This window comes from Lathamus discolor, chromosome 24 (assembly GCF_037157495.1).
Source record: "Lathamus discolor isolate bLatDis1 chromosome 24, bLatDis1.hap1, whole genome shotgun sequence".
NCBI classification, from domain to species: Eukaryota; Metazoa; Chordata; class Aves; order Psittaciformes; family Psittacidae; genus Lathamus; species Lathamus discolor.
The window spans coordinates 2,360,207-2,378,653 of NC_088907.1; the positions used below are offsets into that span (position 1 = coordinate 2,360,207).

Consider the following 18,447-nt stretch of genomic DNA (forward strand, 5'->3'; position numbering starts at 1 on the left):
GCTTTTAAAGGCATCTTTCCTCTGAAGAAAGAATTCGGGGAGCATACGTGCAGCGGAAGGTTACCCTGTATGCTCTGGAACAATACTTTAATTTCTGGGGTTGCATCCAGCACAACTCTTCTCTTAAGCAATTATTAACTGATGTGAAATACTACATTTATTGAAACTGCCTCCTCATCACTCAACCTCTTTCTAACCTGTTGAGACAGTCCTCCACACAGCCCTTCCCGTTGTCATCATCTGGCTTCTTGCAATTGCAGGTGGTGGCCTCATAGCCAGAGAGAGGTTTGACATCCACATAGACATCTGGAGAGGAAAGAAAACAACAAAAAACAAACCCAAACAGGGAAAAGAATTCTTCCCAGGTGAAAAGCAGGGTGATTTCGCTACAAAACTTTCATTCCAATTCCACAAAGCAAAAAGGAGGAGATGGAAGCATCTTTGGGAGGATGAAGAGCATGACAGACAGGAGGGGTGGCAGAAATGAACACATTTGAATAATAAGATTTTACTTACTAGAACGGATTTTTTTATACAGTGGGACATCTGGCTTTTTATACAACTAAAAGGAAGAGAAAGAAAATGTTAATACACTGCAGAAGGGCTTCTGTTAGTCAAAAGAATCAAGGAAATTGTGTTCTGTACAGAGGGACGCTTTGTAATCCCTACAAAATACAGCTGCATTCTCTTCTTTAGGCTCAGACTACATTAGCAAATAGGTCAAAATAAGTACCTGGGTAATAGAACTCAGGCTAAAGGAGTTAGCTGAGCATTCTGCCTAACATAGGGTTTATCCTTCCCATACTCTGAACAGAGCAGTACGGATCATGAGGACAGACTAACCTGAGCAAACCATGTAAGCTGCACAAGCACTGTACAAACAAAACTGCTCTGGAAGGGGTTCCCACATTCTAGGTAGATACAGAAAATGTCAAGGAAATAGCTCACGTGTATTATTTATGTAATATTGAATAGATAAGATAGGCAGATGTAAGTCATCTTCAATATATGACAAGAAGCTGAAATGTCAGCCGGGAGCATTACCTGAAGATTCAATTTTAGTGGCATTACAAAGAGTAGCTGGAGCCACAACCACCTGGGGATTTGTCTTGCTCATTTACAAGCTTAAGTTACATGTCACCGAACGCTCTCTTGCTGTAAAGCTGGGGACAGATTTACTCGCCAGCCTCAAATCCTGTGTTCAATCACTTGGTGGAAACTTCTCAGGGAGAAAACAAGATAGTCCTATTTTTAGGTCTGCCCATATTTAAAGCTCTTTCCGAAGAATGAGGCTGTGAAAGAGTTTCTCTTCTTTCCTCAGCATGAAAATCTCAGCTTGCAAGTGAAAAATAAATTCCACTCTGCTGGGATTGATCCAAGAAAAATAAGGGCTGAGATTTCTCAGTGCTGCTGGCAGCACATCTGAATTCTCCCGAGGCGTGTCTAAAACAAGATCACTGCAGAGAGCAGCCACACACCAAAATAAGAGTCTGCTCCAAAACGAAAGACTTTTTGCAGCAGAAACCCCTGGGATTGCTATTTTGCAAGAGAGGGAATAATGGAAATGATTCCTATTAAATACATATGCAAATCCTTTTCTTCCTCAGAGTGGCAGCCTCAAGAGCATTCACCAACACACGGGGTATAGAAACAGTTTCAGGCACGAGTCAATGCTATTTTCTTTCTAAGACTTTTGATGGCAATTTTGGCAACCCAGGAACTTTTTATCTTGTACCTGATTGTGTTTCCACTGCCAGAGGATGTCGTAAGGCAGCTGGAAGTCGATCCTCTTCTGTCTGAGATACTTTCCTGAAACAAAAAAGGTTTGTCAGCGGCACACACTCAGCTTCCCCTATCCCCAAGGGGAAACTGAGCTGCTCCCAGGCACAGCGCCAGCTTCTGATAGGGCCTCTCCACACTGGAAAGGCCAAGAGGCAGAAGAGCAGAATCCTCCCAGAACATTTTGTTTGTCTGGCAAGCCCAGGGAAGAGCCCTGCACAAGGCTCCCTTCTGCATTCTACCCTGTCAGGTCTGAACCCTTCCTGCCAGTGAGGAAACTGCTGCCTTAGACAGGAGACGCCTGGTGAGGTCGGTGCAGAGGGAGCTGCCCTCTGCGTTGATGATGGTGTTACAGATGCCACCAAACTCCAGCAGTCACAGTTGAACGCCCAAGAGCAGTGCCAGGAACCTGCTGGGGTCACTGAACCTGAGCTACACAGGGGACAAGAGCAAATAACTGACAACACGAATTCAACTTTGTGCCTCATGGTGGCTTCGGGGCAGGAATCTCACGGCTGACACTTCTCTGCATCCACATGAAGGCAGTGATGTGGCACAGAGACCAAATCTGCCTGCACTATTCATGCAAGCTGGTAAATCACAACCTTGTACTCAAAGAAACCAAACAGTATCCAAGCCTGTTCCTATGACCTTCACAAAGAGAGACTTAAGAACAAACTCAGACTTGGCAAACACATCCCTAAATGTTCTGGAAAGACTTCAAGCTGGTCTATGTTTTCAGCAGCAACTGACACTCCTTTCAGAAAGGAGTCACTACTCTCATTGCAGATTTAGACTATTCCAAAATTTACTGTCACCCTGAAGCCTTCCCCAAAAGAGGGAAACTGACCCATTACACTTTGTTAATATGGGACCTGAGGCCCGGCACAGGCGCTGGGTTAGTTCTGGCCAAGCTTAAACTGTTCTCTCATCATTTTGCTTTTGGACAAGGGCCTGTAGGGACAGGCCAAGGGGAATGGCTTTAACCTGCCAGAGGGGAGACTGAGATGAGCTCTTAGGCACAAGCTCTTCCCTGGGAGGGTGCTGAGGCGCTGGCACAGGGTGCCCAGAGAAGCTGTGGCTGCCCCATCCCTGGCAGTGCTCAAGGCCAGGTTGGACACAGGGGCTTGGAGCACCCTGCTCCAGTGGAAGGGGTCCCTGCCTGTGGCAGGGGTTGGAGCTGGGTGAGCTTTAAGGTCCCTTCCAACACAAACCAGGCTGGGATTCTGTGAATATTGTGTCACAGAACTGAAGTGAGGAGGGACTAAGGATGAGGTGTCAGCCCCATGTCTGATTTTCCCAGCTTTTCTGAACGTTAACAAGTGCCTTTCCCACCCCTCCAGCTGGAAGAGGTCTCATGTACATTCATACACATGCCCTCACCACTGGAAAATAACAACTGTAATGTTTTCCTTCCAATTTACCCCTCAATTACTCTCCATTTTCAATGCTGTATTCATCCATTGCAGGTTCCAGGAAAGAGCTAAATCTGCTGGGAGTTTGCTTTCACTTCTATGACCTCAGCAGCAAAACAAAAGGCTCTTTCAGGTGCCCTGGCACCGTGCCTGGATGCATGGAATGTCCCTCCAGCCCTGTCAAGTGGGCACTAGTGCAGTCATCTGGCAGAGAGCTTAACCTGGGAGCTCTGCAGTTAAACCACTCTCCAGCTACCTGATATAGAGTAACTGAAGCAGCTTTAACGTCAGAGCAGGAGCTTGTTTGTGTCTGCTACACAATCAACCACGGGGTCAGGGCCTTGGGAAGAGAGAACAGGAGCATCCTGACAGATGGTTCGGTCACACACCACTTCTATGACCCAATTTCAAGAGGAACTGAGAAAGGTCATGGGTTTGAGGATTTAAATTAACACCTTCGGGCCTGCATTTGCAGTTACTGCTTCAGCCAAAGCTGTCCAACTCTTCACTGCCACCACCTCCCTGTGAAAGTCCCCGTTGTGTAAGAAGCAAGAGAATTCAGTTCAAGAAGACAAACCAATGACACACTAGTACTGGATGGGACAAGTACTCCCCCCGAATAATATGGAATTTCCCAAACTAGCCCAGTCTGGTGGAGTAGACTTGTGAGTTTCAACCTGGAACTCTGAGTTCTACCTGCTCATGTCATAGGTTACAGCACAAACAGAAGCCCTAAACCTCATTTCTGCTCTACCCAAGGCCTCAAAGTCTATTAAATCCCCAATATTGCCTGCTTAGGTTTTGATATTTAGCAAATTCTTATAGTAGTGTCTGGCTATTCTACTGTAAGATGAGTTTGAAAAGGAAACTATTTATTGCACTGCATTTAAGCAAAAGTATTCTGGAGTTAAACCAGGTCTGAAACTAGACTGGTTCTTTCTAATGGTAAACAAAACCTGAGAACAAAGTTCATGCGGCAAGGGAATAAACCAGCCTTCTGAGTCAAGCTTTTGCACTGCAGGATGCAGGCGGATGAGTGTGACCTTTGGCAAAGCTCCTGTGCTGAAAGCCACGAGTAACCTGGCAAGGGGCTGCAAGAAGAAAGGAAAAAGGGAGACTGTGATCCAGAGCATTTCCATGTCACCTAAGTGGGATAGTTGCTCCCAACAACGCAAACACACATGAAGTACCCACCGACGTGAATAGGGGCTGGAAACAATCCGTGCTCATGCTCTCCAGGAGTGTACTCCAGCTTTTCTTTCTTCAGCTGGATAAGGCGGCTCTTGGGACTGCGGAGAACAGTGACAAAACCCCATCAGGATGAGGAACAGTCATTTGCAACCCCCATCTTTTCCGGTTGAATTATGGCACAAACATCCAGAACACCAGGCAAGAGAATAACAACAGAAATGGAGGAGCTTTAAGGTCCCTTCAACCTAAACCATGATTATGAAGAGGGAATGGGAAGGTATTTTGCAAAGGCAACGTGTGAACCTCCATTTCCAAGAGGCAAATCTTTAAACCAAAGGCATGGAAAAAAAGGAAAAACATTCAGTGGAAAGGTGACTTAATGTGAGCCAAATGTGCACCTTTTAACACCCACATACTCGCTGTAAAGGAAGGCAATGGAAAAATAAATGATGGTAAATAAGCTGCAAGGAGGAAAGCAGAGTGGAAAGGAAATGCAGAAGGCAATTATCTAAACCCACAAATAGCACATGAATTCCTTCAGGCTCTGCAGACACACCCGTGTCAGAGCCAGCCACAAAGAACACTGGGGAAAGCACCTACACTGGTCCCCTTCTAAACCCAGCAGTGAAGTATTGTCAGAGGCATGTAAAAACTCCTATGACAAATCAGTGCGCAGAACAAAGGCTGCCACCACTTCAGGGAATTCAGAGGCAAAGGCTGAGATGCCAAAATAAAGCACAGTTCTTCATTAAAAGGAAAGGAATATACTGAATCGAGTATGAACCAGATACACTTCTAAAACACCAACACTGCAAAAAGCACCTCATGAATTAAAAAAGGCCTCTCCACACTAGCAGTAAAAGGTCTGTATTAGCAGGTCCACATGTTCCCACTGGGAAGGCAAGGAGCTATTTCAGGCTGGGGTTTCTCAGCAGGCAATAAAGGTTCTGCTTTTGTGTTCAGCTACTATCTTTATGAGACCTCTCCTTGCACTTTGCTGCTAGCTTTGGAGAAGCTTAAATTCAGAGTCTAAGTGGCACTAACATGATCCTGACCAGCTCCACAGGAGGTTTCCACCCACATCTCTGCTCATGGAGCCCAGAGACCCATTTACACTCAGTCCTTGCCTGGCCTATGTGGTGTGGGTGCACTCACCTCCAGCTCAGCCACAGCCACGGGAGCTGTGGATCTGGTGGTGGCTGAACCATGCTCTGGCTTCCTGGCTCGAGCCTGGACCTCCTTGGCCATGATGGACTGTGTCTGACCCTGGTTACCATCACCAAACCCGATCCTGACCTACAGAGTGACTTCCCCCTTTAACTTTGGCCTGCCTTGTCACCACAGACTGCTCTGGCAAACAGCATTCCTGCTGGGTACCACTGCCCAGGCTGTGTGAGTGCCACACGTGGGGCTGTGCCCCTGACAGCAGGTTTCCTTCCCTACTGCTCACATCCAGTACTATTCCTGTCAGTTTTTAACTAAGCTGGAACACTTGCCAGCCAGATACACCTCGCTGCAGACGGTGCAGGAACAGGAATTCCCAGAGCTAAGCCCAAGTCCTTGCAGCCTCCCAGGATCAAGGACAAGTACTCTGGCTCATTTTCATACCATGCTCTTTAAGATGTTTCCCTCTATAAGCAGATATAATGATTCCTGCAGCTGAAAAGCAGAAGATCTCTCCTGAGAATACAGAGTGCATTTGCTGGATACAGGGATTAACACTTAACTGTACCATCACTAGAGGGTGCCCTACGATTAGAGTTGCGTTTTTGTTCTCAACCAAGATCCTGTTTTGAGACTCCTACAGCAGGAAGTGATATAAATTCTGGGCTAACAACATTAACTTCTGCTCTCCTCTTGCACTGGCAAATGTCTGACTGTGCAGGGGCTGGAACAGCAAGTTAAATCACTAGAAAATGGAATTACAACCAAGTGATTCTTGTTCTGCTGATTTAGTTTGCTGAACTTAGTGAGGAAGGGACGAAGTGCTACCATAAAGGGATGGTGGGATCAGCCCTTCAAGCTGCAGCTGGCTGTAAGACAAGACACCTGGATCAAGATGGCCATAGCTCTGTCCTTGCCATCTCCATGCCTTGTTTTAGTACCAAACCTGCAGTGTAGTTCAGACTCTGTGGGGAGGATCTGCTTCCCTGGTGGGGCAAAGATTCCTCAGAGTTCTTAAGCAGCTTATCACAAACATCAGGACCAGTGCAAAGAAAGAACTCAGCATGGGGAGCAGCAGGCAAAGGGAAAGACCAAATCAGACCCCTCTAAGCTTCAAGGGAAGTACAACACAAAGTGCATCGGAAATTCTCTCACCCAAAAGATAACCAGTTGTCATCATTCAGTCAATACAAAGAGAAACCTAACGGCTCCTTTTACGTAGCCATTGCCCGCAGGACCTGAACACCTCAAGCTCCCCCAGAACTTTTGCTGCCATCAGCATTAAGACTGTTGATTGAAGCTCTCTTACCTTCTTCATCTGAACCACTTTCAGATTGCTCGAGGCTGCTTTCTGACTGGGGTTACATTTTAAATCTTCACTGGCTCAGACTCTGAGAATTATCATGCATGTAATTTTTCACAGCCTTGAATTAAGTTGATGGTTTTATTTCAGCTACTCAGTAGTGGCAGCTCTGTATGGCTCTAGGTGAAAGGAGACAGTTTCCACTGGGATAGCAGCAGCTTGTCAGTGGTGTTACTTACTCTGTGGTTTTGTACACATCAGAGTAGAGCCCTGCCTTCTGGTACTTCTTCTTTGGGGGTCGAGGGGCTTTTTTCTCACGCTGGGCTAGAGTTGGCAAAGGCTGCTCAGTGTTTTCAGGTCCAGGTGGTTTCCCAAGGGCATCCTGTGGACTGGGAGGTTCGGCTGCTGGCTCGGAGAAACTGGAAGGGAAAGGAAAGACTGAAGATTCTCCCACCACAGCTCATTATTCCTCTCTAGAACCTGGTCAGCAGAAAAAGCAATGCCCGTGTTTCTGAGTTAGCAAATGTCACTGCTAGTGACCAAAAGGCAATTCAGTGATCAGGATCAAGCGGCGGTTAAGCACAATCATAAGAAATGTAGGATTTATAGTAGTGTTACTAATAATTACATGAAGAATGCTGTTTGTACTCATAACATTTATCCCTTGGCATCTCAGCTGAGTAATGCAGAAGGTTCCAGACACAGTCTGTGAATGTAAATGCCTACATTATAGTATTCATTCCTGAAACACAAATATGGGGTTATTTTTCAGAACTAGTCTGGAAACACACAAAGGAAGACTTATGGAAGAGTATGGTCTGTTTGTATTGATGGTTTTGGGGATAAGCATGCGAAAACTAGACCAGGAGGTGTGATCCTTTACTAGCCACTGATTGCAGAGGTACACACTTTACCTCCTCCTTGCTGCTTGGTTTTACTCTTTATTTGCTGTATATCAACTGATCTCACCTTCTGTTCTGTACCACTCTAAGATTCCCATGGCGCACATAACTCTTTCAATTCCTTATTCCAACAGGATGAAGGAACAATCTCTGCTATGGTACCTCATCAGTAAACTCGTTACCAACTCACTAAAGTATTCTTCACCAAGACAACCATAAAGCTTGCTTCACTTGAGACACAAGCACAAAACCGACAGGCTTAGATTACCTGAGATTCCATCCCATCACGGGGTGTTCAGTAACTTAGGAAGAGACCCTAAAGCATACTGAACACTGACATGTTAGTTTCCTCTACACTGAAAAGCAAATATAACAAGCAGAGCTCATTCCAGTAGGATTCTTTCATGGCCTGAACTGATATAAAATCAACAGTGACGATACTGATGGCGCAAAACTGTAAGGGAATTACCTCTTATTGCTCTCCTGCTCGTCTTCTGGCAAAGGCTTTTGGCGTTTCCTGGCCTGTTCCTCTGCAAGCCACCTCTTCCTCTTCCAGCCTTTCCGGTGATCTGTATTCAGGTTCACACTCTGCACCACAGCTTCAATCACATCTGTGATGGTATCAGGCCCCAGGTGTAAAGGGCTGCTGCTTTCTTCTCTCTTCTCCAGCTCCTGGCTCACCAGTCGAGCTGCCTGGAAAGCCTGCATTGAGACGACAGCCTGGAGCGGGTACTTCCGAGGCCTCCCTGGCCTGCGCTTCACAAAGTTATTCCCTGTCCGTGCCTGCCTCTGCAGCTTTTTGGCTTTCAGGATCTTATTGACGTGGTCCAGATTTTTTTTTGTTGCCAAGATCTTGTTATAATTGCACATTTTCCTGGCTTGTCGCTGCATGGCTTCAACCACGCTCCTCTTGAGGTGCCGCGGGGAGTAGCTGTTTGGTAGCCTGTCCGACAGAAGCGAGATGCTATCACTGCAGGAGCTGCTGGGAATTGCTGGAGCTCCAAGGCTGTCCTGTTTCCCCAGCCCTCTCTCCCTGTTGTGGTTTCGAGCAGGACTAGCTGATGGTGGAACAGACACATTTGCCATGACTGCTTCTAAGGTTTTGTCCAAAGTAGCCTGGCCTTCGTGCTGCGCCATGCGCTGCAGCAAGGTATCCACTGGATCCTCAGTACTTGCCAGCCTTCCTCCCCGGGCAGGTACTCCCATCACTGAAACACAAATACACACACACTGAGAGACCTGAGATATAACCAGATGAGCTCGGAATGAAAACAGAATAGCTGGGTAGGCTGACAGGCTTTTATATGCTCCCATTGCCCAGAGCACTGAACGAGAAGACACCAATTTCTGGAACACAAGTTCCAATAGGGAAGGGACCCAGTGATGCAGAAATGGAAAACCTACATTTTACACCAGCTTTAGCACAATTATTTTCTCTTTATTCACACACAGTCCCCATTTCTTAGAGCTGCTGAAAAAGAGCATTTCCGGGTCCACCATATAGATTATGCTGCACCAAAAAGGGTGTCTCTATTCCAAACCAAGAGCTTCCCGAAGCTGGTTCTTCGTGATGGCATTTAATCAGAAGCAACCCTATTTTTTCTGGAATAAAACGGATGCTGCCTTCTCCTAAACAGCTCACAATTGCACATTAACATTTACAACAGAACGTTACTGCTCCTTGGGGCCAGTTATTTACATTAGATCTACTTAAAGCAGTGGGTCTGAGGCTGCAGACTGAAGAGCACATGCTACTGCAAAGGTAAGGGGAAGGCAACAGAATGCTTCTATAAAAGGGGCTGACAGGAGGGAGATGATGCATTGGCTGACAGGGGAAAGCACAAACAGCTTCAGAGAGTGCCCAGCTTAAACAAGGAAGTTTTAAATCCTAAAATCCGCCTGTGAGCAACATTCTTCCTACGGGTTGGAAAAGGAACGCAGAAACATGCTTATCTGTCAGGTCTGTAAGCACTTGGAAAACCCAGGAACCTGAGCAGCTCTGGGAGAAGAGGAAGGATTTACATGTCCAGCTTTCAATTTGAGATGAAATAAGAATTTACCCTTGGTTTTCTTCTGGCCTTACATACACGGGAGGATGGAGCTGAGGGTTCCTCACAGAAACACCATCCGTTTAGCACAGTGAGCTCTATAAAGAGCTGCCCCATCCAACGATAACCAAACTCTCCAACACATCCAGGCACCAAGTCTAATTGGTGAACTAGTGCTTCTGTTTGGAATCTGATCCAAAAGGCTGGGACAACTGAAGGCTGTGATCCCCAAACCAGCTGCAGCCCTGGTGAGGCACACTCGCAGCCCTCAGGAACAAAGCAGCTCTCTGACAAACACACTGAAATCCCACATGCATTCCAGATCCATGGAAATCCTAACAAAGACTCATCTTTTCAGCCGCATCATCAGTTCAACGACTTTGAAGTTGATAAACTTGTGATTCCTTCCATTCCTCTGCTCTCCTGCACAAAATCTGCCTGCATTTTTAACTCCTTCCTATCCACAGATGTACTCTGCCTGCAGCTGCCCCTTTAAAATGAGTAGACGTACATTAACAGGACAGACAGGAAAAGAGAAAACACTTCCTCACTGTGATGACTTTCTTTAGCAGATGCTGATTAAAGCATCTGTTACAACTATCTGTTTAAAGGGAGGAGGAAATAGCAGTTTTGGCACGTTCATCCTATATGGAAATCACAACTAGTTCTGGAAGTACCAAGTCTTAGGACTTTCACTACAAATTGGTGTCTAAGAATGTCTGAATTGTGCTAACAGGACATCTTTGCAAAAGAAAGCTCAAAACACACGAGGAGTACCTTGCCCTAGGGTCATTCACGACTGGGATGAGCTGCCTGTCATCCTCCATCACTTCAGCAGGATTCTCACATGCTACCAAGAGAACAGAACAGCAGAGCCCACCCTGATCTAACAGTTATCTACCCAAGAGTAGGAACCTGTCTGCCTTCAGGAGAGCCCAGAAGTCAAGCTCTTCCCCATGGAGGAATTAACCTATTCATCTAATCCACTGATTAACTGGAGTGTCGCAGGTCTTGCTAGCATTAAAGCACTGAGCTTCACGAAACTAAGTGAGGAGCCAGACTCCATCCTGCCATAGTTATGCTGCTCCTTCTGGAAGCACCAGCTCAAGTTTCCCTATTTTACAACCCAATTTGCTGTACTTGAGTCCTAAAACGCAAGTAGAAAACCTATCTCCACGAACGTATTGCTGCTCTTAAAGTTGTCCCAGCAATGCTGTCTCAGCTGTCTGTAGCAGCGCAGGTCTTCCTATAGCAGTGGTCCCGAAAATAAGGCCCCCAGCCATGACTTGCCTGTAGAAGATGTGCTCTCAGATGTGGACCTCTTTCGGGAAGGGCTGCAGTTTGTGCTCTCTGACTGCTTGTGGGAAGGTTTGTCCTGTGCTGGCAAAGCACCTGAAAAACAGATCAGGGAAGAGAAAAGCACAGAAAGACTCGTTTCAGTCTGGCAGTGCCAATACAACATGCTGCAGATGCTGAATATTCAAAGTAAGATTGCTCTGGTTTAGCTTTAGGAACATTTGCTTGCTATGATGCACAGAGGTGGAGAAGGACAGAAATGGAGCATCAAGAAGGAATTTCTCATAGGCTAATGGCACAGGTAGGACAGCAAACAAGCCATGAGGAAAAGCCATGGATCTCATCAGAGCATTAGCTTCTATCTGAAAAAAGAAACCAACCCCCCCATATTGCTACTTCAAATGAACCCCTTTCTTCACGTCCTAAATTTCATGTGAGATGTGGTTTTTCCTGACTGTTATGCACATGGCAAAGCTCGCAGTTCCAGAGTGGTCTTTGCCTTCAACAGCATCACTGCTCAGTCAGTTGTGCTTCAGCTTTGTCTGAGGCTACGAAGAGAGCAGTCATGACAAGGTTTGGTCTTAGGCATTCCCAGCAGCATCTAGCAACTGCTCTGAGGTACTGCTGGAGGCCTCAGGTCAGGGATCAAAAGCTGCAGTGTTCAAACTAACTGAAACTGAATTCCAACAGGAAAAGGAAACAGGTTTTGAACTGGACCTGTTATTCACAATGAGCACCAAGAGCTGGTCTAAACCAACTCAACCAAACGTCACCCCGACCAGAAACACAGCTCTTAAAGGCTCAAAAATCAAGAGAAATTTCAAACCAATTCAGCAGAAGGTTAAAATTGGAAGGAAAAAGAAAAGACCTTTCCACGAGAAAACATCCTCAGCAGAACTCCACATACTGCTGGACCAAAGGGAGAGGAACCTGCTGGGAAGAGGTACTTCCACAATCCACATGCAGCTCTGGAGGAGACACTGTCAGCCTGCACCAAATGCTGCACAGAGCAGAGTTTAACAGGACAGAGACCTCCCGAGCGAGAGCAGGGCTGGAATTCAACACCGGAGGATTCCTACCCAGGCAGGGCTGGCCCTGCCCTCCCGCTCTGGCACGTTTGGTCCAACACAAAGCAGCAAGGCCCAGGAAAGCACACTTGGAGTCCTTACCTGTGAGCGGCTGGAGGGCCTTCTCCATGGAAGGCAGCGGCTCCTTCCGGAGGGGCCGGGAGAGGGGGGGCTCCTGCGCGCCGAACAGGCTGGGGCTCTCGGGCACCTTTTTACGTCCATTGGTGCTGGCGGAGCCGGGGCCCCTGCAGCTCCCTATTGCACTTGTGAAAAGGTTCGTGTGCTCGTCGCTGCTGCCGGGCTCCGAGCTGGGGGTGAACCCCGCCAGGGACAGGCCGGGGGGGGTTTCTGCACAGTCTATCTGCAGCGGGGTCTGCAGGCCCAGCGCTAAGGAGTTGGGCTCCGAAGGCTCTCTCCTAACCCACTGCTCGTCGCGGCTTAGCAAACCCTTGGAAGGTGAGAGATGTGGACAAGACATGTGGCATCTGTGTTTCTCTTTGTGTTTGTACCTCTCCCCAACAGCCTCCTTCCCAAACCTGTAGCGCTTCAGGGACTCCAGAACTGTTCGAGAAGAGCTATTGGCCGTTATAGTGTCCATGGAAACCTGCGGCTGCTCGGAAGAACGATGCTCTCTGTGTTTGTGGCGATGCCTGTGCTTATGTTCGAGCATCCAGCCGTAAGCCATCTCCGGCGGAACGCTGGGGTACGTGCTCATGGACAAGAGCGGAGTCCTGCTCGTGGTGAGGAAAGCCTCCTGGCGCAGCAGTTTATGCTTCTTCTTGTGGTATTTGGTGGGATTGAGAAGCAAATGGCCTGTATGCATGTACGAAGGTGGTGGCAAGGGGGTAGTAAAAGAAGGAGAGGGTGGAGGAGGATAAAGAGTTGGAGGGTACCTTCCATAATAACCTAAGCCTATGGGAGCAGCTGCAAGGGGAGAAGGAGAGTAAGGCATGCCGTAAGAGGGGTAGAACCCGGTACTGGAGAGAGGAAAGCTCAGGCTATGCATGAAGGGCATTTCTGCCATCGCCTCCCGCATTTTGGGAGGCCTGCCTCTCTTCTTCTTTAAATCAGGTTTTCTAATGTAGTGCAAAGGATCTAAAGGAAAAGTAGGATGGGTATAGAAGCTATTGAAGTTTATCCTAAAAATGGTAGGCAGCAAATCTCGGGGTATAAAGTGGTGACTTCGGTGGGTTATTCTGATTTCACTCAGCCGACTTATCAGCTCCTCCAGCTCCGCGAGGAAATCCGGGTCCTGCCTCCCTCGAAGCTGAGGGTACTTCTTTTTCCGTTTTCGCTTCTGCCTCTTCATTTTGTCGTAGCTAAGGTAGTCGTGGCTGCGGCGCTTGCACTTGTGCTTGTGCTTCTCTTTCAGGTTACTCAAAACAGTGGAAGTTTCGGGCGGGATGAGGGAAACGTGGTCAAACGAGTGCCTCTTCTTCTTCTGCCCGCAGAACTTCTCCGCTCGGTCGGAGGTGCTGTTGTTGTCTGTCCCTATCCCGCTGTCGCTGGGGATCGTCTCGTCGCTGTGGGACTCGCTCACAGGGGACGGGGTGGCTTCCTTCAGCGAGGTCAGCTCGCTCAGGTGGGAAGGAGAGTTGGGCAGCAGCGTAGGTGGAGATAACCTCCTCCTGCCCTTAGCGGCCTTCTTCATGGCGAGGGTCTGCACGACCCCCCCCTGCCTGGAGTGGATGTGTAAGTACGGCACCGAGCTGGGCTCGATGAACCCAGCGTCGCTGCTCACGGGGCTCTGGCCCCCGCTCACTGCAGAAGACTGGGAGCAAACTGGCGATGGAAGGATCTCGGAACTGGTACCTGCTGAAGGCAGCAAGTGGGGAAGTACTTGCCCCAGGGATGTACCAGGAGCTTGTTGAGCAGACTTCTCCAGAACTGTCAAACTGGCCGAGCTGCTGGTTAAAATACCATTGAGGACAGCTTTAGGCTTCCTTCCTCTCCTTTTTCCTATGTAAATCGTTCCTTTCTTGCTGACGTTTATTTGCTGGCCTAATTTGGACCCGAACGTGGCAGCAAGAGTGGACACGGTGTTGTGGAGTTTAGATTGCACTTTCCCTTTGTTATTTGGTTCCACTGTACTCGACAGAATCTGATTCAGGAGCTTCTTTCGCTTCAGAGTTTTCATCTTATTTATCTTCCGAATGATGGTTTTCATCAACTGCCCGTTATTTCTCTTGGCAACTTTGCGGTCCGAGTCCGCTTCCAAATCGCTCATGCTACAAAGAGTGGGCTTTTGGACTTCTTCTGGCCCTCGGAGCTGGTCCTTTCTCTCAAAGAAGTCCCCAGCTCGATGTTGGTCGCCTTCGGAACCCATCTTGCTCGAGTTCTCTGTGCCAACAAAAGGGGCCACAGAGAGAATCGGTGGCTTCATTTTAATCGAGGACCTGATCTGTCTTTTGGGCCTCCCTCTCTTTTTAGGAAAAGGTTGTCCTGGTAAGCTCTGCTTTAAGGAGGGAATTTCCACTTCAGGCTGCAAGATTGGAGGTTCCTGCTCCTCTTTCGACTGCACTGAAAAGACTTTTGATGCTGGGATCTTCAGAGTTCTTTTGGGGGGACCTTCGAGCTCTGGCATCTCCTTGGCTTTAGGTCTTCCTCTTTTGGGTTTATACATGTCAGGTAAGAAATCATCTGACATACACAAACTAGAGGGTTTGTGAGTGCTGTAGAACTTGGGAGTTTGCTTGTCAGTCTCAGCTAAGAGTGCAAGAGACTGCCCATTAGCTTCATTCAGTTTTGGCAGCTGATGCTTGACAAAGTCATGCTCCACAAACGAAGACGTTCCTATGTTCTTCAAGAATTTGGCCTGCTCCAAATTACTGCTTGACAGTGCACTGTAGGAAATGTTCTTAAAAAGCTCTGACCTTTCCAGTTCCAGACCCTTTGGAGGTCGACACGTGCTTCTTGACACCACCTTAGTCCACCGTGGTTTCCTTCCTTTTCTTTTCTTTAAAGGTTTTGATTGCTGAGCAGTGCTCAGAGGCTTTGCTCCTTGGCAGGATTTCTCCGATGCCGCTATGGCACCGATCTTTAGGAACTGCTTGCTACTAAACAAGCTTGTGAAACTAACTACTGAAGGGGTGACCGTAGCATGAATGCTCGTTTCAGCTGCCAAAATGGGCTTTTTCCCTGTAGGAGGACTAGTTCTTGAAGTTTCTATGTAAGTAGCTTTTGAATCATTTAAGTCTTTCTCAGCACCTTTAAAATCGGTGCTCAGCGTGTGGTTCAATGTCCTGTTTATGTTCAGAAGTGCACTGTCAGAGGAAAACTGAGTTTTGCCAATCTGATCCGAAATCCCTTCTAAGAGATCTGCTGTGGAACTTAAATGTAACGAGTTCGATGCTAACTGGGAAGATGCAGTTGAGAGGCTCCTGTTTAAGGTGGTAACAGACACTGTGGGTGAAGGTGATGGGAGATTGCCCTCTCCTACTGCACTAAAGGGGGACTTTGCTGTTGATACGTCTGAAGCACCTCCTGTTCTGAAGTCTGGTGAAGTGCAATAGACAGGAGGCTGTTTCTCATGCTTAGAAGTTTCATAAATCCCTTTTTCACTGGTTGAGTAAGATTCCTGTGGAATGCAGATTCCTTCACTGAACATCTCTTTGCCTACATCTGCAATTTCCTTCCGGATAGAGAATTTTTCCAAGATGCTTTCCTTATTCTGTCTCATAACATGCTTCTCAAATGTTTTGCTAGTAGTATTTTCCTTCAGTACATCTGTAGTCTCATGGCTTTCAAGGCTACTGAGGTTTGAATTGCAAGGAAGCTTAAAAGGCTCCGAGGCAGGAAGGAGAGAGTCTGCTTTCAGAGTTCCAGAGTCCTTGTTAACCAAACCAATCGGACTGCCAATTCCTGCTGGCTTCTTTCCAGAGTCCTTGCTAACCAATCCCACTGGACTGCTAATTCCTGGCATCTTCCTCCCAGAATCCTTGTTAACTGGTCCCACTGGGCTGCCAATTCCTGGTGTCTTCCTTCCAGAGTCTTTGTTGGTTGGAACGGTCGTAGTGCCAGTCCCTGGCATCTTTCTCCCAGAATCCTTGCTAACCAATCCTGTAGGACTAGTTATTCCCAGCAACTTCTTCCCAGCATCCTTGTTAATCAATCCTGCTGGAGTGCCAATCCCTAATGGCTTCTTGACAGACTCCTTATTAGTCAATCCAGTTGGAGTGCCAATAGCCTGAAGTTTCCTCCCAACATCTTTGTTGATTAATCCAACTGCAGAGCTGGTCACTGGCTGCTTCTTGCCAGAGTCCTTGTTACCTAACCCAGTCGGAGTGCTGATCCCTGGTGGCCTCTTCCCAGAGTCCTTGTTAACCAATCCAATCAGTGGGCCAAGCCCCTGTGGCTTCTTCCCAGAGTCTTTGTTAACCAATATGGCTGCACTCCCAATTCCTAATGGCTTCTTCCCTGAGTCCTTGTTAACCAACCCAACAGCAATCCCAGATCCTGGCAATTTCTTTACCAAATCTTTACTAACTAACCCACTTGCAGTCAGAGTTCCTGGCAGCTTCTTCCCGGAGTCTTTAACCAAACCAGATGCAGTTCCACTTCCAGGCTTCTTCTGCTTTGTTTTGGAAGACTTTGAAGGAGGACAGGTTGCAATAAGTTGAGCCAATTTCTCTGTTACAGTTGTTGCTCCGTTAATCTGTGTTCTATCCTTTAAGTCAGAATTATGGCTACTGATAAGAGTCGGAGGAGATGACTTTATATAATCTGTCATTTCAGAGTGCAATGGGGAAACTTTCTTAGGTAAAGGATTTGTTTCTACTTGTATACCTTCTTCCACATGTAATTCAACTGTTGCAACTTCTCCAGCTTTCTTGTAGGACTTTGAAGCATCCTAGAAGTTAATAAAGAAAGAATCTTTAGGAACAGAGCAGAAAGTCCCTGAGCAACAGGGGATCTACATAAACACACATGATGCTGCTCATTTGAAGGCAAATATATTTCAAAGGACATGGGAAAGGATTTCTGATGCTATGGAAAACCAGACTTACTCCCAGTCCTCAAATGTAGGGCCTGCAGGGACAGGCCAAGGGGAATGGCTTTAACCTGCCAGAGGGGAGATTGAGATGAGCTCTTAGGCACAAGCTGTTCCCTGGGAGGGTGCTGAGGCGCTGGCACAGGGTGCCCAGAGAAGCTGTGGCTGCCCCATCCCTGGCAGTGCTCAAGGCCAGGTTGGACACAGGGGCTTGGAGCACCCTGCTCCAGTGGAAGGGGTCCCTGCCCATGGCAGGGGGTCGGAATTGGGTTATCTTAAGGTCCTTAAAGTAAGATTTTTACATGCACACACACATTAGCAGGTAGCTGCTGTACCTCTGGCCAGGGCACAGGCTCCAGTTCAAATGAGCATCCTGAAGAACCACAGAATTGTTTGTGTCATTGTGGCATTGATCTGTTCTAGACCAGTGTCCCAAGTAAAAGTGACTGAAAGTGTGTTTGCTCTTTATTTTCACCATCAAGACTTTGTAGTCTTTTCTAAGAGCAAGTTTTAGCTACCTCCTGGGGAAAACAGACATTGTGTAGTCTCAGACTCATGTCCCAAGAAGGGAAGGGAAGCCTTGAACATTTTCAGTCAGTGGCTGTGATTTCATCAGCAAGCCTTCCTCCTGCAGAGCTTCCCTCCATAACCAAGGGTAATAGGAAGAACTACAGAACATTGTGCTCAGCACTTTTCCACAGCAAGGAGATGGAGCACAGGGGCATGCTCCAACTTGCTTCACTGGGACTGTTTTAGAACTGCAGCAGGCTGTTACTATTGCTTCTCACCTTTCTGTTTTCTGAACCTTTAGTAATGCAACTCTGCTGTGTCACTGGCTACATCTACCTTGCAAGCATGGGTAGAGCACACACATTTGCTAAACTAACCAAAGCAAGGTTTGTGTTTATGTCTAAGGCTCAGGTTTTCAGGCTTGGCAAAGGTTCACCAGCCACACAGCAATGTCTGTCACAGGGCACTCTTCTGAAAGAAAGAAATGCAGGCTTCATGCTCAGTGTCAAAAGCAAATCAAAGCGTGGTTGGTTTTGCTATTACACGAACTTGTGTTTCTCTCAGCACTGGGAATCTTGGCCAGTTCCAGGTCTCTCTTTTCTGCTCTGATTTTCTCTTCAGAAGATGATCAACTTTTGTTGCCTACACGTTCCTGGAGGACTAATGGTGAACAAACAAACTACTCCTTCAGGATGCAGATAACCCTCTACTGGCACAACGGGAGACGCTCTAAGTTTTAAGAGTCCTTTCAGCACTAAGCTTGAGACGGAATCACAACTGTA

General features: G+C 47.3%; 1 protein-coding gene across 2 annotated transcripts in view; it reads right to left on the bottom strand.

Annotated features, from left to right (window-relative positions):
* The window catches only part of ASH1L (ASH1 like histone lysine methyltransferase), a 38,838-nt gene that overhangs the window by 13,193 nt on the left and 7,198 nt on the right, over window positions 1-18,447 (bottom strand). For both annotated transcript variants that reach the window (XM_065659902.1, XM_065659901.1), the window contains exons 3-10: window positions 12,268-17,014; window positions 11,093-11,194; window positions 8,224-8,962; window positions 7,092-7,271; window positions 4,389-4,483; window positions 1,736-1,809; window positions 517-562; window positions 198-306 (exon numbers count right to left, since the gene is read on the bottom strand). In XM_065659902.1, coding sequence (XP_065515974.1) covers window positions 198-306; window positions 517-562; window positions 1,736-1,809; window positions 4,389-4,483; window positions 7,092-7,271; window positions 8,224-8,962; window positions 11,093-11,194; window positions 12,268-17,014 — 6,092 coding nt within the window. The remainder of the gene's footprint in view (window positions 1-197; window positions 307-516; window positions 563-1,735; window positions 1,810-4,388; window positions 4,484-7,091; window positions 7,272-8,223; window positions 8,963-11,092; window positions 11,195-12,267; window positions 17,015-18,447) is intronic.